The 22197-nt window shown below is 37.0% G+C and overlaps 1 protein-coding gene across 4 annotated transcripts in view; it reads left to right on the top strand.

Annotated features, from left to right (window-relative positions):
• The window catches only part of BTBD3 (BTB domain containing 3), a 37473-nt gene extending 17563 nt beyond the window's left edge, over positions 1-19910 (top strand). The window contains exons 2-5 of one of the 4 annotated variants that reach the window (XM_002747363.6): positions 11049-11871; positions 12366-12456; positions 12992-13110; positions 15941-19910. In XM_002747363.6, coding sequence (XP_002747409.3) covers positions 11546-11871; positions 12366-12456; positions 12992-13110; positions 15941-16973 — 1569 coding nt within the window. In that variant the 5' untranslated portion in view covers positions 11049-11545 and the 3' untranslated portion in view covers positions 16974-19910. The remainder of the gene's footprint in view (positions 1-11048; positions 11872-12365; positions 12457-12991; positions 13111-15940) is intronic. The other 3 variants (XM_008995753.5, XM_078371362.1, XM_078371363.1) reach the window with 3 other exon arrangements.
• Positions 19911-22197: the final 2287 nt, after the last annotated feature.

The following is a 22197-nucleotide window of genomic DNA, read 5'->3' on the forward strand; positions in this document are numbered from 1 at the left end:
AAGTTGAGAATTCTTTATTTTTTGTAAGAAAAGTCAAACACCTAATTACTTGTCTGATTCTTCTTAGTGAAGTAAGACACAGAGACTCACACATTTAAGCAGTATACTTTTCTACTTGTGCTTTTTCTCTGCAGAAATTTGAAATGAGACATTGCTCATTCTAGAAGTGTGGTTTATTTGCAGGGAGGCATGCATTTTCCTACTGCCCTGTGCACACAGCTCATTTTATTACTTTGTTTGAAGATTGGGAGTGTCTAATATAGTGGAAATTCATTGATTCAATGTTAAGTACAGACGAAACACATTTCAAGACCACATTAGAAAGTCTTTTTAATTACCCTTTTTTTGGATTATTCATATGACTGCTTTCCTCTTTTCATGTGAATTGCTGAGAATTTATCATTCTTTCCACTTCATTAAATCATTAAAATTCTTTACTAGCACTATAAATAAATATGCCAGGCCATGAATTGAGGCTGGTTGATAAAGGCAGCTTTGTCCTGGTAACCAGTTCTTTTTCCTGGTTAACCCACACTTCTCTGTGAATATCTATATTACATTAAATTTAGAATTTTAATGAAGCAAGTCTTACCTCTAAGCATGTAGGGACTTGCTTTAAGTTGAGCTTTGGTGTTTTGTGTTTTCAGTTGGATTAGTTGTGAGATTAATGTAGTATTATATACTGCATTTGTGTTTAGACATGTTCAGGAGAGCCCCCAGGACATGTTTAATATGTATTCAGGTTCTTTGCCACTCTACCTAGTCTAAGCTTGCATCTCAGTCAGCTAGAAACACCATAGACCTTAGTCTCAGACCATTTGGGTCAAGGACCAGTTGCACTCCACAAGTGTAATCTAGAATTCTAATTGGACTTGGAAGTATTGGGCTTTAACCTCCTCTTGTGTAACCACTGAAAGCCAGGTGTGTGGGCATGGCACTGTTGCAGATATGGAGATGCAGTCCTCAGAGAAAGCACACTTTAATCTGGCAACATAAGGCAACATAAAATGTGAGAAAGTACTCAGTTGAGCATGATGAGTCTGGAAGCACCAGGAAACCTTCCTTGCTAAGGTGTCCTTTGGACTGCATCTTGAAGGATGGGTGGATAGGCTTTTGATAAGTTGGGTAGTACAGAAGAAAGGGCAGTGAGGATGGCAGGAAGCAGTGGACCCATTTGTAGTGTTAAAACAGCCTGGTTTGCAGGGTGGGTGAATAAAGAGGATGAGTCAAAATAACTGTGAATCCAGCCAGACATGGAGATCCACAATGCCTTGCATGCCATGCTTCCCCTTACTGGGAAAGGTGAGATGGAATTTCTTCCCTTCTTCTGGGGCAGATGCTTGTTTGCACTCCTCTGGCATGTGAGAAAGATCTTCCTCAATTCACATGATAGCCCCTTAAGGAAGTACATTACAGAGTACAGTTAAAATTTGATCACTTGCCTCTTTTTGTCTTATTTTTGATGTCATATTTTAAATTTTACAAGACGATGTTACTTCGAGCAAATATTGTCATCAACCTATACTGAACTCTTAATAGAAATCATAGCATCTCCGCAGATGACAAGTAAAATCCTTATGCAGAGAGACCTGACTCAGATGTAAGTTATGATCTCCATTTTTAGAGGTTGTCTGTCCTTCCTTGGTCTGGTTCCAGCCATCATCACCATGGATTTTAATGAGTTCATATCTCTGTTAACTATGGTGGAATGGTTGCTTCTCTATGTATTATTAAAAAAACATTAAGGTGCTGACAGTTGAGTTGCCACTCTTTGAAGGTATATTTTGACTTTAATGTTTTTAATCTGCTTATTATGGTTAAGGTCCATACATATTATAAATACTGTCCTGCCTATTGTTTTATAATGCAGAGATTGGAGAAACTCAAATTTAAGAACATGTTTTCATGAACAGTCCCCACTTTCTAAGTGGGACTTATCTTTGCATTATTTCATGAGCAATTAGATTATTTTATTCTAAATCTCTGGGCAGTTCAAGTACTGACCTACTTATATAGTAGCTCTTAATTTAAATAATTATTTTTATTTTAGAGAATTGAATTTTTTTTTTTGAAATACTTTATTTTCTTCATTCTAATATATGTGATCAAGCTAGGTATAGAACCTCAGTTTTTATTCTGAGTATAACAGCATGAGAAGTCAAAGCAACAAAGAAGGGCTTTATCAGTGTCAAATTATTATTTCCTGCAGCAAATGGTGGTAGTCTATGAATATTACTTGATGTTGTTATATTTAAGGTTATACCAACATTTAAAGTACACTATGCCTTTCTATTGTGTACTTTACAACAGTTGACCAGGATTGTATACTTTTAAGCTAATAAAAAGTAGCATCAAATGGCCGGGCGCAGTGGCTGACACCTTAATTCCAGCACTTTGGGAGGCCAAAGCAGGTGGATCATCTGAGGTCAGGAGTTCAAGACCAGCCTGACCAACATGGTGAAATGCCTTCTCTACTAAAAATACAAAATTAGCCAGGCATGATGGCACATACATGCCTGTAATCTCAACTATTTGGGAAGCTGAGGCAGGAGAATCACTTGAATCCTGGAGGCGGAGGTTGCAGTGAGTCGAGATCATGCGGTTGCACTCCAGCCTGGGCAACAAGAGTGAAACCCCTTCTCAAAAAAAAGAAAAAGGGTAGCATAAAGCGTATCTTTTAATTTGGTTCTAGAACGGCTTTTACTGTGCTAGAAACTGGTTTCTATAATAATGTTCTATCACAGCCTTCTAATTCTACTTGAATTTTTTGTTAGGGGATATTATTGTTATTTATTTTGAAATGTATGTGCTTTTTTTCATTTTCTTTTGGTGGTATCTACTCAGGAGAAGGTGTGTTAGAAATTGGGTGTGAAGCTGCTTTGTAACTTCATGGATGTCTGTGTTTTCCCACAGCAAAATTTGTCAAATTTCACTTAGCATAGCAGACCTCTTAGTGTTACGTCTTGTATTGTTTGCCCAAAATAAGTAGATTTCATTCTGGTCACATATATTATAGAAACAAAGCAAGTCATTTCATTAAATATCAATTAATTAAGACCTTGCGGGATATGTGTGTAGTGATTGTCAAAAGGTGAAATTGTAACTGGTCTTTTTTATGTGGTTTTGCAAATACATAAATAAATAAAATAATTTTTTTTCCTATTTTTGCCTTTCCCAACCTAACCTGTTCATTTTACAGTGAGCACAATTTAAAACCTAAGGTAATTGATGTCATTCAGGTATTTTGGTGTTGATAGTGGGAAGGTAGTATAGGAGAGTAGTATTTATTTCTAAGCACTGAGTGACCTAAGTGTATAACACTTAGTTGTGGATGTGGGGGAAATTTGGCTGTGACACTTGGAACCTCACTAATAATTAAGACTGACGTAGAATATCTGGTGGTTTGGGAGTTGTCTGGATTCTTTCTTCTCATCCTGTGTGTTCTTTGGAAAAGGTGTTTTTCCCAAATAGAGCAAGATACTTGGTTAACAAGTGAGAGAAGCTTAGGACTTTGATGATCTGATTGAGGAGACGTTCTTGATGACTATCTTTCAAATATCAGAAAAAAGAAAAAAAAACTATTACTAGCCAAAGTAAAACATATCTTTGGAAACACTTTTTTTATTTGACCAAAACGTATTATTTTTTTCCTCTGTTATTTAAAGCCAACAAATGATCTGGAAAAAGCCATAGCAATGGTTGGGTGAGGTTGTTCCATTCCAGCATTTCCAGTAGGATTGAAGTCCTCTGTTGGAACAGCCCCATTCAGGCCTTTTTGAAAGGGACCTCCTGAGCCTTGGTTTTAGTTTTCTTTGGATAGGCTATTTTCAAGTACCTAGTAGAGAGTCGTACATATACTAGGACCATTGTATTAATGATGTTTCTCTCTCTTAAGCTAACATTTTAATATGGATTCTATTTGTTTGAAAGTAAGCAATATCTTCTAAAGAGTCACTCCACTCCAGATTTAACTTACATATAAAGTAGTTGTAGGTTAATAAATCCTGAATTGATTGAGAAAGTATCTTTAGCAAATATTACCCAGAGAGTTACAGGCTTATACTGATCAGTTTTATGTACATTTTATTTACAATTTTATGTACAATTGTGTGGCATGAGAAAATACTAGAAATGTGTTATATTAATGCTGGAATTCTTACCAGTCTTGGCAATGCAAATTCTCATTTTGAGATTTCCATCTAGATATTCTACCATATCAATGGTTGTCATAGTAGCAGTCTCAATTGAGAATTGTGATTATATACTTTATCAAATAACTACTTGATGAAAGCTCAATTATTCTAATGTAGTTCAGCCAGAATTCTGAGCCATCATCTTGTCTGGTTAAGGAAATAATTAACCAACCTAAAGAAAAGATTTCTTTTTTTCTGTCGAATTGTACAAATTTTACCGTATTTCACTGACTGTAAGGTGCCATCAGGTGTAAGACATGCCATTATTTATGTACCACTAAGGAAGAAAAAAAAGCCTAATAGTTAATACTCATGAGATGCCATCATTTAAAAGATACAAACCAGTTTCAGAGATGTTAAAGTGGCAAGAGTGGGGGAGGCACAAGGAATTTAAAACCTGTATCCTCTATGTGCGCAGTTAGGTATATGTGTATATATATACACACACACATACATAGAGTTTTAGTTGGGTATTGGTCATCATATTAAAATGTAAAGAAAATTAAATAAATTGCTATTTCTGCCAAATATTACACAGATTTTTTAAATCCTACAAACCTCTAATTGGGAAAGATAGGCAATCATGTAGTTAATACTTACACTTGAGGAAATGTACCATGAGCTCATTTAGAGCAGAGTTGTCTAATCTTTTGGCTTCTCTGGGCCACATTGGAAGAATAATTGTCCTGGGCCACACATAAAATATGTTAATACTAACAATAGCCGATGAGCTAAAAAAAAAAAAAAAAAAAATCACAGAAAAAAATATCTCATGTTTTAAGAAAGGTAATGAATTTGATTTGGACTGCATTCAAAGCCATCTTAGGCCTCTTGTGGGCTGTGGGTTGGACAAGCTTGGAGTATGTAAAACTTAGAAATTGATTGCTTTTTTACTGAAGTATCATCAACTTTACAGAAGAAATTACAATATTCCTTTTAATAGCCATCTTCAGATATTTCCTGGTAAACTTCTGTACCCCTTTTCAAGACCACTTAAATGTATGGAAGATAATAATTTGGGATTTAGATTAGTTGTTCAGTATTCCAAACCAGGTGCACACTAAGATACAGTGTATATGTAAGAGCTGTAATCACCAAATGTCATGCTAAATGCCATAGAGAATTGTAAAAACAATCATTGTTCCCTGCCTTCTAAGAATTACCACATTCTACCTTTGGGCACTCCCCCCACCACCCCACCCAAATCTAAAGTACAATTCAAGGTTAACTGGAGCTCTATGTCATGAAAAGGTGACTTAATGAAACTGACCGTGAACCTTATCCTTGTGGACAGCACTGAGGTATGCCTTGACCAGATACCTGCCTTAGTTATCACCCTTGGTGCTGGAATTCAAACTGGGTCATTGTTAAGAGAGGCCAAATTGAGTTGCTAGTGAGATATGGCTGGGTGGCTAAATGGACTATTTGCAGGAGGCTATCTCAGGAGGTAGGTACAGCAGTGCATCAGCCAACAGGCAGCCTCCTGGAGGTTTGAAGACCACAATGGGCATGAAAAGTGGGTTCAAGTGCAGGGTTGGAAATAACACTGTGGGATTTGGACATTGGGTGTGGACCCAATCACAGTGCACAGCACAAATCTTGATTATTATTCAACCTTCCCTGCAAAATCAAAGATTCATAGCAACCTGGGACCTGCTTGGCCCACAGGTGAGGCTAGAGAAAGCCTGCAGATAGGATGAAATGTCGGTAGCCATGCAGTCTGAAAGAGTACAAGAATGAGGAGCTAGATTAATCTTTGAGTTTTTGTGTTTTAGATAATTGCATACAAATGTTTTTTGCTTTGGGTACAATTGCTGGTAATGGTGAAAGCTTACCTTCGTAGAGTGTTTTTGACTGAAGTGCTTTCACAAAACATATAATCTTGCCTTCACAATAAACCTGAGGGTATAGCTGGGTCTAATTACCCTATTTTGCAGATGAGGAAAATGAGGCTCACAGATACTAATCTTAAGGTCACTTGTTATTGGCTCTTGCTTTTTTCACTATGCTTTGCTGCCAGTGCTTGACTCCATATTTCCAAATTTAGAAAGTGTATATAGTCTGTTTTACAGCAGCTGCTGCTGACTTTGGGGACTGCCAACATTTTGTTGCTTATCTTTTTACCTCCCAAATCAGAATATAATTTTTGCTCAGTATTGAAGGAACAAATAAACAAAGACAAAACACAATTTCATCATAACTTACCAGGTTAAACTACTCTCCTTTGTTAGGTTTATGTTAATCATTTTTGGAAGTGATAGGTATTTCTTCAGTCTGCCTTACCTGTTTCAACCTCTGTTAACCTCACTGCTGTTGCTTTTTGGTTGCCTTGTAGTAAACCATGTACAAGTCAGACAAGGAGTCCAGGGTTAGAGCAAGTTGAACAAGAATTGCCAACATCATTAGTTGTTGACATAGAAGTTGGTGTTAACTGTGAATAGCTGGTTTCTAACTTTATTTTACCTTGAGAGCCTCTTCTTCTTTTGAGCAGCATCCTCACTGCTGTTTCTTCCTTCCATCTCATTCCACAAGTATCCTTTCAGCTGTCTTCCCTGTAGTGTCCCCCTACAGGGGTACAGACTACAAATGTTCATGGTTTTCTTTGTAAACTTTAAAAGAAAGGTTTTTCTTTTAAGTAGATTAGAAATATAAAAGTAGAGCATTTTATAAGTATGTGAGGTAATCACCAGTTACCTCACATACTTACAAAAGAAGTAGGGACTCACTGGAGTGAGCAGAGCAAACAACAGGACAAGCCAGGAGATTCATCTTGTGTCCAGGTGTTGCCCCACTTCTTTACTGTGGAATTTTCACAAACACCTTGTACTTATACACAGTTGCCATACCTGTGAGAAAAAGAGTTGCATTAAATGATCTCTTGAGTACCTTTTGGTTTCAAACCTCATTCAGGTCTCCAAACTGAATATGTAAGATTGTATTAAATAAAGATAGGATTGCTGACAAACCCTCCAGTGGTGAAAAGGATGGTCTAAGTGAGCTTAAAATTTGTTGATAATTTTGTTATTATTGAGAATTGAATGGAAATAGGTTAACAGTGATTCAGCTTTCTGGCAATTATAAAGTCAACTGAAACCCACTGTTATTAACCAACCTTTTATGTTTGGTTTTTAGTCTTGCTTACCACCATATGCCCAACACCTAATACGCTGTATGTTTTATTTTGGGAATACTTTCATAAAAATCTGATGGGCTTCTTGGCCTATTTACTCAATTGGGGCAGACTAACCATGTCTCAGACAGCTCTACAATTCAGGAGGTGTGGAAACAGGTGATAAAATGCCAATTTGAAAGAAATTTTAGGGGCAAAATGTGGCAGTAGACATCAGGCTGCTATCCTTTTTTACCCTTCAACCCAGTGGGTGATGTTTCTGGGTTACAGACTCAACAGATGGAGTTTTAAATATTTGTATTTAATCAAGGAGGAAAAGAAGCCATAATTTGTATTTAATGTAATAGACTATAGAAATGAAGGAGAATATATTCAATCTCAGATTTTTATAACATTTTAACCCTAACATTTTGTTGTATTTGGGTTGCAATTACTCAGGGTAGATGAACGCTATGGTTTCTCTTTCTAGAAAAATAAATGCACACATACTGCCAATTTCACATACAGTTTGAGGAGTTTCATGAAATCTGTCATCATCTGATGGTCTCTGGTCCGAATTCTTGATAGAAAAGAACCTGGCATGTTAAACCTTAAATGCCCTTAGAAATAACGTAGACCAGTGTTTCTTAAGCTGCGGTCTTAAGATCATTTGAATGAATTATGACCAATATTAAAAAGAAAAGAAGAAAGAAGAAAATAAAAAATATCAGAGTATATATTATAACATGCTAAGCATAAGTTTTGTTTTGTGAACCATCTCTTTCCATGTGTATGCCTGTATGTGTGTTTATGTTTAGTACTAAGTCAGAATGTAAAATGCATTTCTTACTGTAGATTGAGTGTAAAGTTTGAAAACAGTTTGTTACAGGTGAATCTCTTCATTTTATAGCTGAGGAAAACTGTGGCCTTAAAGGCTAAATGATTTGTTCAAATACTCCCCTTTCTCTATTTAAGTGGCCCAGCCAGGACTGAACTAGATTGATTGCTAATTTTACCATGGTACATTGCTAATTTGTTGAAATGGAATTGTGAATTAGACCATTTAAAAATATTAAGTGTTTTGTCTGCTTCATAGTTGACATTTTTTAATCCCTTATTTTTCCAGCTGAAATCATCACTATCATTATCTTTTAAAATAATCGGGGCTGGTGCTTTCTTTCCAGAGAATAGTCAGATATCTTGGTCCCTCTCAGTTGGCTGTCTGTATACCTCAATCCTAGAATTTGACATTTGGGGCCTAATCAGAAGAATTTCAGAACAAGATGTGAGGGGATAAGTTTTTAATGTCAAAACCATATTTAATTATTTTGAATTATTTTCAATTCCCCTGATAGTTGAATGCAACCTATGGCACCAGATGTTGATACTGGATCATTGGGAAGAGATCCTAGTTGTCCATAGTTATCTATGTGAGGTTTTTTTCAACTTGAATACCATATGAAATGCAGATTCTGATTCAGAGTCTGGCTGAGATTCTGGGTAACTTACAGGCTCCCTGTGGATGCTGCTGCTGATCCTTCAACTACATTTTCAGTAGCAAGAAACTGTATTACCTGCCTTTTTACCGTGGTAAGAAAAAGTAGCCGTCAGATAATTTTTCTGTCTTGATTTTAAACAGCCATGCTCATCAGTTTTCATATACATTGGAGTAATAATACCCCTCTTTGTAGCACTGTTCTGGATGATTCAAATTTAGCACTACTTCATTTAACTAGTATTATCAGAATTTTCTAAAAAAATTATTTTTCTAAATAACTAATCTTTAATTTCAGAAAATATTTTCTAAAATACTGCATAATTCTCTTTCTCAAACTGTTGCATGCACTTTGCTTTTTTTTTTCTTTATCTTAGTGGTGTAAGAGCCATGTTTTTTGGAGACTTGTGGTATTGAGCTATATGCAGAATGAGTAAAGATCACAAAGCCTTCTAAGTTCTTCTGTGTTTTATGTTTTTTTCTATTTGGTCTCCATCCAGTTACCAATTAATAGTATGTCTGACTCAAAGCAGCTAGTTTCCCTTTCCATTCTAATTGACTACTTCTGACCTGAAAAGCCAGATATTAGATTTGTTTGAAATATCTGTGAGATTAATCCCAGTCAAAAGACCTACCTGCATGGGGGCTTTCCTGAGAGGGAAGTGGTCAGGAAGTTCAGTAGCAGTTGAGCAGGAGAGAAATGCTTTAGTGTTAACCTATTCTGAATAGTTAAGTCAATAGGAGCTTACTTGTTTCTTCATGCATTTCTCTATGCGCTTTTTAAACTGGTTTTAGATCCCTCTCTCATTAGAGTGTTTGTGTGTTAAAGTGTAGATGATTTGGAGGTGTCTGTATGAATGTGCACGTTAGTTCTGCATTGAAAATATAATAAATAAGCAGCGCTTTAGGATCCTTCTAAAATGGAAACAGGTAACTGTGCTAAAGGCCCTGTTTCTCTTACAGAGTATGTTTTGCGGAGGCTTTGCAAACTGTTTTGAGAATAATAATAACAAAAACAATAAAGGATATTTCTTGGTTCAATTTAGTGTTCTAGGGTTCTAGGGATTTAAAGACTGATTTCTGGTAACTGCCTTTAGCAGATTATTAATTATAACAATGACAGTCCTAACTTATTTGCTGAGCACTCACTGTGTCAGGCAGTCGTTATTCAGACAAATGTTGTTATAACAAGGAGGGCTGTGGTCCTGAAGGGTGCATTTGCCTGGCGGGGGGCGGGTAGCAAATGGCTGCTATGCTTTGAATAAATGAGAGTGATCCAAATAGATAGGGGCGAGATTAAATCTCTCTTCCTTAGTCCCTCTTTACAATAAATAAGCATGCATAGAACCTGTAGCAGGTGTTTATGTTTTTTTTTCTTTTACTCACCAATGCTAGAAATTGTTGAAAGATTCACATCTATAAAAATGAAATAGTAGCTTATATTCTTCTAATGCAAAGCAGGAGAACCTGTTTGCATTTTAACTAGGTGGAATCAGAACACTTACCATTTTGAATACCCTTGTTATTGGTTCTGTGTTAGAAGTTGTAGATTATATTCTTTAAAAGGAAGATAAGACTAAATGTAGCCTTAACAGTTAAGTTGAATTTTGAGATCCTCAACAGGGCCCCATTTGAAATATTTTTAGTGAATTACAGCCTTTAAACATTGATCATCAGATTGTTTATATTTGAACCTTATTTTTACTTCGAGTTTATCTTATGCATCAGTGCAGTTAGAGGTACTGGTATAATCCTAATCTAATTAACAGTATCTCCTGACCTGAGACTCCTGTCAAAGACCATTATAGAAGCTAGAAAACATTGGGAGGAAAACTGAACACATGGCCTCAGTTCCCTTCTTTGGCACTAGAATATGACTTGCACTGAAAGAGACTGAGAAAAAGAAAAATAACGTCCTTTGCCTTTAAAGTGTAATAAATGTGTTTGCTATTAATAACCCTTTTCAATTTATAGACTGGAGGATTTTGTTTGAAGTATTTAAAACTGAATGCTGCTGGGAAAAGATTTTAGTAGAAATAATAGGGTAGATATCTGTCCCTACCGTTTGTTAATTGATCCTGCTTAACTGGGGAAATAATGTATGTCTACTGAAGAGAAATCTGCGGGCATAAACTCCTCCCTTCCTGTTGTCAAATATATTTTGTATGTTGTTTATCTTATTTAAATATACAGTAGACGAGAGAATGCAAGTGCTGTTCCTTTAATATCAGAACTATGCATGCTACAATAGGTGTCACTGTTTTGCTTGGTCCAATCATGATTGGTGACTTCAGCTATTGGCTCGGAGCACTGGCTGTCTGACTCCATCTGCAGGGCTGTAATACCTACTCTCCTCCGATCCATTCACCACACAACTTCAGCCGGCTGAACAGACTCGTGCAGCTCCAGCCCATCTTGCTAACCTAATTCAGAAAACAAGTGCTACAGCTCTGTGCCTGTCATCTTTGCAGTGTAGGATTTTCAGGTGATCTAGGAAACAGTTATTTTTATGAGCAAATAAGAGAAACAGGAATCATGATGGGGATATATTTAACAGACCCAGTACTGGATAAAACTTAAAGCCAGTTTCTATTCAACATAGTGAAAAGGTCACCTTGCCTGGCTGAGAAAAGCAGCAAAATATCAGCTTGTTGGTTTCAGTTAACCTCTTAGCTCTGGCTCATCTCTTTTCCTTGATGTTCAAATCAATTTGGGATATCTAACTCCAAAGAGAGAGACACTGTACTCATGGTAGATGACAAGGAAAAGAACATGAAATGTCTCACCTTCTTCTTGATGCTTCCAGAGACGGTAAAGAACAGGTCCAAGAAAAGCTCGAAGAAAGCAAATACCGGCAGCAGCAGTAGCAACAGCAGCAAGTTGCCCCCAGTTTGTTATGAAATAATTACCTTGAAGACTAAAAAGAAGAAGATGGCTGCTGATATATTTCCCCGTAAAAAGCCAGCCAACTCCAGCAGCACCAGCGTCCAGCAATACCACCAGCAGAATCTCAGTAATAACAACCTTATCCCGGCCCCAAACTGGCAGGGTCTTTATCCCACCATTAGAGAGAGGTAAGTGCCGGGCTAGTCTGTTTACTTTAAAAGTTTTCCTGTGTTGAAGTTTCTGCTTCTGCAAAATGTGTAATGTATTTTAACACAAATCTGTGTTTCCTCTTTTCCCAGAAGCTTTTTATTGGTAATGGAAAATTGCCTTGTATCTTTTCCAAAACAGTACAGCTGTTTTCCTCTTAGATAAAAAGGTTTTTGCAAGCTGTAACATTTAAGCGACAGGGTTGCCTATGGACCATAGAAGATAGGAACCTTTTATTTGTCCTTAGCCTTATTAAAAGTTTGTGTAACTTTTATTTTAAACTTTAGTTACTTCCCATGTGTTTGAAATGATTACGAACAGTTGTTTAGTTAGAACCTTTATTTGTTGGTTGTTTTGCCTTGAAGTTACTGAACTGTTGCTTAGCTTGCAAGTCTTTTGTGGGTTTTCTATGCTGGGGAAAGGGGGTATTAAAAATGCAGGCTGCTGTGAATTAATGAGTTGCCTCTGTTTATAGAAATGCGGTGATGTTCAATAATGATTTGATGGCAGATGTACATTTTGTGGTTGGGCCACCAGGTGGGACTCAGCGGTTGCCAGGACACAAAGTAAGCAACAGCTGCATGACCGGTTTAGTCCTGAGGTTTACAAAGAGGGACCCTCTCCATAAGCCTGGAACTTGGTGTGGGCAGCTTGCCGATGTCAGGCAGTACATGTTTCACTCGATTAGGGAGAGAGCGCACCCTTTCCAGAGGGCTTTGGCCACGCTTAATTTTTTCTTTGTTTCCTTTTATACTGCTTTATATCTCACACATCCCCTCTTAACTCTCCAGTCATGGGAAGTTGTGACAGGTTAGGAAAGTCATATGTTTACCCTTCTCCTAGAATTCAGTTATATAAGCTTTTATTGATTGTATTTAGTAATGAGGGGACGTGCGTTAATCTCTTAAAGCTTTGAGGTAATTAGCAGCATGGTCTTATGCTTCTATGGCAAGATACCCTGTGTACCTTGGGTTTTTCAAAGCGGTGGGTTTAGGTACACTATATCTAGTAAACCTGATTGCCTAGGGTTGTTTTTCTGAATTGATTTGCTGGAAATGCCTTCAATTTAGTGTATGAAATAAGATTTCCCTTTCTACACAGTATGTTTTAGCTGTTGGGAGCTCTGTGTTCCATGCGATGTTTTACGGAGAACTTGCAGAGGACAAAGATGAAATCCGTATACCAGATGTCGAACCTGCTGCTTTTCTTGCTATGCTGAAGTAAGCATCATTTGTATGTTTGGAAAGAGTTTGTTTATGCTGTATTTGTACCCTGCTGGTTTCACAGTTAAATTTAAGTTCTACATAACAGAAAAGAAGACTGATAAAGAAAGAGGGTGCTACTTACCTTGAAAATGTTTTTGGAAAAAAACACTTTTTCTTTCAGTGGAAACCATATGGAATTATGCAACATTTATAATCACACCTTGACACAGAATTTGGGAGCAAGTGGCATGTGTAGTGATCTGATTTTTAACAACTTATGATTAAAGACAAATAACTTTCTGGCATTAGCATTATCTAATAGAACATGTTCTCTCTGAAAGTATTGTGTGTAAAAAAGTCTTTAAAGAAATAAATGTTTTTGCTTCACAATTTCAGAAATTACTTGCTTTATTTAAATGTCACCAGTTGGGAGATTTCTGAGTGTTCTAAGAGTTATTGTCTCTTGAGACCCAATGAAATATCTGTTGAAATAATCTGATCTTTGTGTACACATACATATACATACTCTTATATTAAAATCAGACACTCTTTCTCAAGGGTAAAAAGTATTTGCATTTGATATTAGAGAGGAGATCCTAGAAAGATACAGATAGTCTCGTACAGTTTTGTGTAGTTTTACACAGAAAAGCTTTCATTTCACATGTGAAACTGTAAGATATATATTTATAAAAAAAGATAGTTTTCTGTCTGGTGGGTTTTCTGCAGGCTCCAGTATATGTTAACCACGTTATAGAATTAGCTTCTGTATCATGTATGGTACTAGACAATGTCGTAGTCCACTAAGTGATCAAAATCTAATTACTGTTCTAAGTAATATTTATATAATTTTTCCTAATCTTTATTCTAGCACAGCGAAGTATATAACTTTAAGGTTGTCTCTTGCTCTAGGGATTTCAGTTCATTTGAATAAGTAAAATGTTTGTTTAAAAATATTCAGCGGGTCAACAAGTTGGGCAATACTCCTACATATGGTGAAAATGTTGCCATACATTGTTTGCTCTCTCCTGAAAAATAAGTATTATAGTTAGTTCTAGCACTTAAAAGTTTTTAATTCCTTACTCATGATACAGTTTTGAAATCTAATTGTCACTGACAAGAACTTTCACAGTGGGAGATAGGGAAATTAAAGGCAAATGAGCATGTGAAGTACCAAAATATAAACTAATCTGCTACTTTTAACCTTTGTATGCTTTTGGAGATATATGTACAGAAACCAATTTTACCTGCAAAGATCCCCACTGCATGAATCAGCTTTGTATTTTTGACAGTGTTTTCTGTTGCTGAGGAGATTGCTAGCACTAGTTCAGCATTTTGTCTTCACTACAGTCAAAGAGGATGTTGTATCATTCCTGATATATACATAATTAGGAAACATGAGCAAGAATGGCAGAGAATTACATCTCACCTAAGTCATTTGATTATCATTTGACAAGTATCTTTTCCCACAGATGCATTGCCTATAGTATATGTTGTTATAGCTTTATAAAATGATACATGCAGTCCACAAAAAGTGATAAGATAGAAATGAGTCAGGTGCCATTTGCTCTAATGCTGTAGTTCGGAAGGTGGTGGCCTGCTACATCAAATATGAGTAGCCAGTGTTCCTGGGGTTGTCAGAAAAAGAGAACAGCTTCTCCCTTAACAGTTCCAGGGTAAGAGCTAGAAAGTGCTGACCATGTTCTAGGATCCTCCCCAGAGTCCTGGATCGCGGTTAGAGCATCACTGAGCTGCAGGTGTGTTGTCAGGTGGCCTTGCCAGTAGTAGGTGACTTAGCCTATCAGAGAAGAGAAAGGTTCCTGCAAGCAAAAAGGCAGGTTTCATTTGTGATTGTGGACATTTTTTCCTCATTGCCATACTTGTGTTTTTTTTTTCTTATAGAAGCTATTGCTAATTTCTTAAGTTGTATGTGTTTCACTAAGGTGAAATATAATAACTAAAGGAAAACTCAAGATAAACTAGCTGTGGACCTCAGGTAGAAGAGAAGCAGATGATGGCTACCTTTACATGCCTCTTTGGGAAACTGCCACTGTCTCCCAAAAAGTGTATCCCATGAAGTATATTATCTCCTGAAGTAAGGACAGTTCACAGAAGCACAGGAATCATATACATTTAAACTTTCCTACTTTGTCTTTTATTCAGTATATCTGGAAATAATGCGATCTTTAATTCTGAAATTAGAAGGAATGTGTTTAAAAGGAAGAGATTTGAGTTTAAAAAACAAAAACAAATAAAAAGTTTATTATTGGATTCTATGTAACATTAACTGGAAGATAGCATTGCAGTCCACATTTGATAATCCATTGAACTTGGAACTATGTGAAAAATATTTAATCTCAGATTTTATTTTGTGTTTAGGAAAACTCCAAAAGCATCAAGATGCAATAATTGCCGACATCATAGTATTAAAAGCGTTGTTTTTATCTGAACGTACAGAAGAAAACTTCACAGTAAAACCATATATATTGCTCTTAAAATGGGACTATTCTTATAATAGAATTTTGCTTTTTTTGGTAATGTTGACTGTCTCCAATATGCAGTTCTTTTTCAGTTTCAATTGCTTCTGTTTTGTTAAGATGACACTGAATGCAGCTTATAAAATAGAGGCTAGAATGGTAGCACAAAGTTAATATCTTTAATTTTTACTAATGGGTTGAAATACTAATTATTAATATGTTTCAGATGTTTCTTTACTCTTCAAACATGTTTGTAATAACTGTCACATAAGATGATGTTCTCAGAACAAAGTTGAAAGTGGTTGTATATTTTCTTGCTGGATGTACTGACTTTGTAAAAATTCCACTTACAAGTTATGTGCTTTTTTCAGATATATCTATTGTGATGAAATTGACTTGGCTGCTGACACAGTGCTGGCCACACTTTATGCTGCCAAAAAGTACATTGTCCCTCACCTTGCCAGAGCCTGTGTTAATTTCCTGGAGACCAGCCTGAGTGCCAAGAATGCCTGTGTGCTCCTCTCCCAGAGCTGCCTGTTCGAGGAGCCAGACCTGACCCAGCGTTGCTGGGAGGTGATCGATGCCCAGGCTGAGTTAGCTCTCAAGTCTGAGGGATTCTGCGATATCGACTTCCAGACTCTAGAAAGTATTCTCCGTAGGGAAACTCTGAATGCCAAAGAAATTGTGGTTTTTGAGGCAGCTCTCAACTGGGCTGAAGTAGAATGCCAACGACAAGATCTAGCATTGAGCATTGAAAATAAACGCAAGGTCCTAGGAAAGGCACTTTACTTGATCCGCATACCCACAATGGCCCTCGATGATTTTGCAAATGGTGCTGCACAGTCCGGAGTATTAACTCTCAATGAGACCAACGACATCTTCCTCTGGTATACTGCAGCCAAAAAGCCTGAGCTGCAGTTTGTGAGTAAAGCCCGCAAGGGCTTGGTTCCCCAGCGCTGTCACCGTTTCCAGTCGTGTGCCTATCGAAGCAACCAATGGCGCTATCGGGGTCGCTGTGACAGCATCCAGTTTGCAGTTGATAAAAGAGTGTTCATTGCTGGCTTTGGGTTGTATGGCTCCAGCTGTGGTTCTGCAGAATATAGTGCCAAGATTGAACTTAAGCGGCAGGGCGTTGTCCTGGGGCAGAACTTGAGCAAGTACTTCTCAGATGGGTCCAGCAATACCTTTCCGGTATGGTTTGAATACCCAGTGCAGATCGAGCCAGACACTTTCTACACAGCCAGTGTGATACTGGATGGCAATGAACTCAGCTACTTTGGACAAGAAGGCATGACAGAAGTTCAGTGTGGCAAAGTGACTGTCCAGTTTCAGTGCTCCTCAGATAGCACCAATGGCACTGGGGTACAAGGAGGGCAGATCCCTGAACTTATATTCTATGCTTGAAAACTCACTTCCTGAAGCAGCTTGAGCTCTGAAGTGCACATCTGGTTCCAACTTGCTTGATGCTTAGCTCATCTGCAAATATGTGATTAGTGCCGGTAATTTGTAATGAATGAAGCGGTAGGCAGGTTCTAATTTCTTTTAACCTTTTAATTATGTACAGGCAAAAATGCAGCATTCTGCTTTTAACTATATGCTTAAAAGAGCTAAGGCTTTTTAGTGGTTTTAGAGTTGCGTCTATATACCTGGGGATATTGTATGCTTTCCCAAGCGTTCCACCACCTTCTCAGTTTTGTCCCTCTGAAGATAATTTTAGATCACCTTGAATTTCCTTTTGAATGTTATTTGATGAACAGAAATAAAGTGATAATGAGTTATTTTTAAACAGAACTCCTCTTCCCCCCATCCCCAAAGGAACAGATAAACCTCAGTGTACAATTTTGAAAGAAGTTTTTGCCTTGTAATGAGTAATTTAGAAAGTAGACATTACATTGGTCATGTTTGGCTCTTGTTTTATTCCTTTTACATTTGTTGCTTCTGGGATTAAAAAAAATTCTAAATTCATAAGATTGTTAGGTATTAAACACTTCAGAGTATCAATGTAAAATTGGAAAATAAGGAATTGGGCATTTGTTTAGGCCATTACTTCTACAAGCAAATTTATATTCTTTTAGTTTAGAAGACAAAAAATTTCAATATAGTTACTTCTTTTAGAAGTAATTAAATTTTGTCAATAGAAAAGAGTTAAAGTCCTACAAATTTAAACTAAGTTTAAAAAGGAAGCCTAAAAAAGACTTATACTACAAATAATTTAATTGATGGCACATAAGAATATGCAGTTTGAAAAAGCCAAACTCTTCTCCCCACCTAGCTTTTGATCCCCACTGTTTGCTTATTTGTATAAGTCATACTGTGTAGAATTCCTATTTTCTTTTCCCTATTAAAAGAGGACCAAACAATTCTTTATACAAATGGAGTAACAACTAGTTTTTTAGCACTACATGTTAATGTAATAAGATACCTTTGTTCATTTTTTAAAATCTGAAATATACTTTACCTGATCCATTTTGATTATATACTATATTCTTTGTTAATTTAAATTTTGTCCTGTTCCTAGACTGCTAGAATCTGGCCCCTGGCCATCTTAAAGTACCAACATATGCCTGCAGGGTGTATACAAAATCGTCTGGAGTGACCCATTTGATTATACCTAATATTCACTGCATCAGCATCACATCTAGCTCTCTTACTTGTCCACAGATAATGTAAACAAAGGAGGGAAAAGCTTGTTAAAAAATTCTTCTTCACTGTTGGCTTGTTCTGGTTTAGTGCCTGTGTCCCTGGCAGTGTCCAGTGTGTTCACTTCCAGTTGAAGTGTCCATGTGTTTCTGGGCAGCTTTTCTGCTCAGTTTGATCCTGAGATGGCTTCCCCCACCACCACCCAGAGTGTGGTCCCTGGCCGCCTCCTGCTCCTGCTCTGCAAACCAGAACCTGGCTTGTCTGGAGCCAGGAGTTAGTCCTGGGGTGTGTGCGTGCCTGTGCACCCATGCGCATGCAAGTGTGTTTGCCAGCTCAGGAACTGTCTCCTCTCTAACTTGCTTACTCATAAGAGGTGGGACAGTAATGGTCCTCCTGCTGGCCCCAGCAAGTCCCATGAGTGACTGTCCTTAACTTATTCGCTGTGCTTCTGGGCTACTTCTTCCCTTATAGATGTGGGCTTGTTGCCTTTAGCCGGCTTCCCTGAGGGAGGATAACACTGGATTATTGGAAATGTTTTAATCACTCTTGCCATTACCTACATCTATTAGCATAGATGATGAAAAGCTGTTACTGGTGATGATAGATGAGTATTTCCAGGACAACTTGCTAAAATTATAATTATTTCTTAATAGGGAGATTACAGGTAGTTCGGCAAAGCATTGATGAAATACAAAGGTACATTTTCAATTAAAAAGCATACCTCTACAAAAAAATTTGGTTTTTAAATTACGGTTAAACATTTCAGTAACTCATAGCTATGGTGCAGGTTGGTAGACCTGATTAGAAGGCATTAGGTTTTAAGCCAGAGGAGAGGAAACTTTAAGACTAATTGCATCCTATCAGATTGTTGAAGTGAGTGTGATAGTCATAGAGTGCAGAGCGCATTCATTCACTAACACTCACTGTCATTGCCCATGTTAGCTAGCTGCCACCATGTGACTAGCGAGCTGCTGGTGAAAGTTGTGTGAAATCCTGTACACTGTGTATAGAAGAATGTAATTTTATGTTAATTGTTATTACTTTAAATGAAATCTATCATCTGATTGGCTGGTCCTGAAAGCTGTGGGTAAAATTTGAAAATTGTATTTAGAATAAGAAGTTTTACATTTCAAAACCTATTCTCCTTTATGCATTTTCAATGAAATGGAATGAACGCTAATGTGCTTGCTTTATTTTCTTTTGTAATCTTGGATTTTGTAGCTTTTAAAACTAGAAACCAGTGTTGTAACAAAGCAGGCAACTCTATAAACACAATTTTATTAAACAGAATACACTATAGATGCTTTTCCCCAGTGTATTTGGCAGTCTTTGTCATTGTTCATCCTGGGGATAAAGGGGAACTAGGCTAGCAGTTCTAATGTAATATTCTTTAAGCATATCTTAAAATAGTATTCACGTAAATGGTCTAATTTCTACATAATTATTGCACTGAACTGTCTTTTTTGTTTATTAAGGTGTTTAAATAAGCTCAGCTAATTCAAGACACTGTGGCCACCTGTGCATCAGCGTGCTTGAATTTAGTAGCTTACAGCATTATTTATGAAGGAAAAAATATATAAATATGAAGTACCTCATGTTAAATGTTATTGTACTGTATTTTTAATGTAACAGTGCAGATCTTGTTAGACACCTGAATGTGTATAATCATGTTACATGCAAATAAAATAAAACTAGTTCATAGATTTGTTTTCCTTAATGTTTTTGTCACTCCCTTGAAATAGTCAGAAATTTATTCTGGCACTTTTGATGCCACTACATTTTGCAGAGATGGTTTCACAGAGGCATTTGTTTGCTAAGTGTTCAGATATCTTTGATCTCTAAAGAAGTAAAAATTTGAGGCAAAAGCTTAACCAACAGTGAATAACCAACCGTTAATCAATTGCATTGTTCAAAGCCTGTTAAGTTAATGAGAGGGAGTGAATGGGTGCATTTATATTTCTGTTATGGATTCCTCATTTGTCCCTGTTCTGAAGCTATAGTTGCTCAAATATCCAAATCTTCCTGTACTGAGGGGGTGCTGATACTGAATGACATCTGGCTTCTGATATGACCAGTGCTGCTGTTTCCTTTGTTACAGTAGCTTAAATCTAGGAATTTGAAAGAATTTTGAATATAGTTTTTACGTGCTCAACTAGTTTTCCATTATATTTCTTCATATCTAACATTTATATATACACACATCCACATACTCATACAACTATGCACATACACTTTTTTTTCCTCTGCAGCTCCTGATGCTTTTCTGCTGTAGTTTAGTGTGAAACCCTATATATTTGCTTAACCACTTCATCTACGCAGGGTTTAGTTTTCGTAACTTACCTGCCCAAAGGAGTTTTGGAATTACTCCAAAGAACAAAGGCACTGGAACTCCCCATTCTCGTCAGTTCAATCAGTTACAACCTGACTTACAAAGATCTTTAATCGCGGAAAGCCTTAGCCATTATCTCTTCTTTGTTGCCACTTAATTCATCTATGTTTATTTTCATTATTGCAAGACAGTTGGGAACGATCCTCCTTCACTGTTGGGACTTGGGATCTACATGTTATGGAGAGTACACTTTCTTCCCAGTTGACTCTGTGACTTGCCTATGAAAGCCGTGGGTTTACACTTGGAAAAAAAAAAAAACAGGAGAAAAGCATTCCTGAGGAACTAAATGGCATAAAATATAGAGGCCAAAACAAGCCAGTAGCTCTGAAAACCTGTGGCTGAGTGTTTATTAGAGCAGGGTTTTGAGTGCCTTTGAGGTGCTTCAGTAGAAGATGAACACACTTTGTGGATTCCTCGTTAGTACATTTCAACATTTTTACAGAGCCATTTACATTTATTGACTATTCCCTTTGCTCTACACTTCATTTGTCCTCTTCAGAATATTTTTTCTAAAAAACTAATACTAGGGAAAATTTCCAAAAATCATTTCTTTTTATTTCCATAAGGAACATAAACACTGGTGGAAAGTTTCTCAACTAAAAAATTGCCGGGTAGGTGAGATGGAGGTACCTGTGAAGAAGCGAAGGCTGTGGCTGACGTTGCCACACTTTAAGCAGCGTAAGGCACTAGCAGTTACAGACTGGTCTCCAAAGAATGTTTGGGTACGCTTTCCAAACGTGGGCATCTCCCCCGTTGCCTCGTAAACCTTTTTTTGAGAAGTGAAGGGCAGTAGGGAAGGTGTAATTCCTATTTTTGCCAACCCTACCTATCCTCATGATCATTGTTTACATGCCTGTCTACTTCAGTGTCCAGTGGACAGCAGTTTTACTAGCAGATGCTGCTGTTTTATGCTCTGCCATCTAAAAAGTTCCTAACCTCAAGATAAATAGTGAAACCAAACAATCCACTCTTTGTCAAACCTGTACTTTAAATACATCTGTGTGTAGGACATCATGAAAGTTATCTGTTAGACTACGGGCCCTTAATACTCTTAATGATCTCTCTTTAAGCTGTTGGTAGTAACCAGAGTGGGTTCAAAGTTACTATAAGGATGTCCTTTTTCACTTCATGTGACGACAGTACAGAAAATTATTTCAAATTAAGGCATATTTTTGTTGTTATGACTAGTGAGCAGTTTTTTTATTTAATGAACTCTTATGTCAATGGTTTTAGAGTAAAATTACACCTGAAAGAAATTAAAGATATGTCATACTAGTGGCCTCCATGTTAACTTTGACATGGAGTGCTGCAATAAATCTATGAGCAGCCTAGAGTATGAAGACTTTTGTGAGAAACCAGGAAAGTCTACAAAATATTTTGATATGTAGCAGCCTTTTCTGTGGCTATACAATATGAAGTTTCTTTCCTAAACTATATTCAAAAAATAGTCAAAAGAAAGATAATGACTATTTAGGGAAGTTCAAATAATCTTTCAAAGCTTGAAGCAGAGGGTACCTTCTGCTATACTGTAGAATATGTACAAATGTTCATTTGAGAGACATTCTAGGTGTCCTAGGGAATTTTTATTTTTGTGCTTAA

This window comes from Callithrix jacchus, chromosome 5 (genome assembly GCF_049354715.1).
Source record: "Callithrix jacchus isolate 240 chromosome 5, calJac240_pri, whole genome shotgun sequence".
In the NCBI taxonomy this organism is placed as follows: domain Eukaryota; kingdom Metazoa; phylum Chordata; class Mammalia; order Primates; family Cebidae; genus Callithrix; species Callithrix jacchus.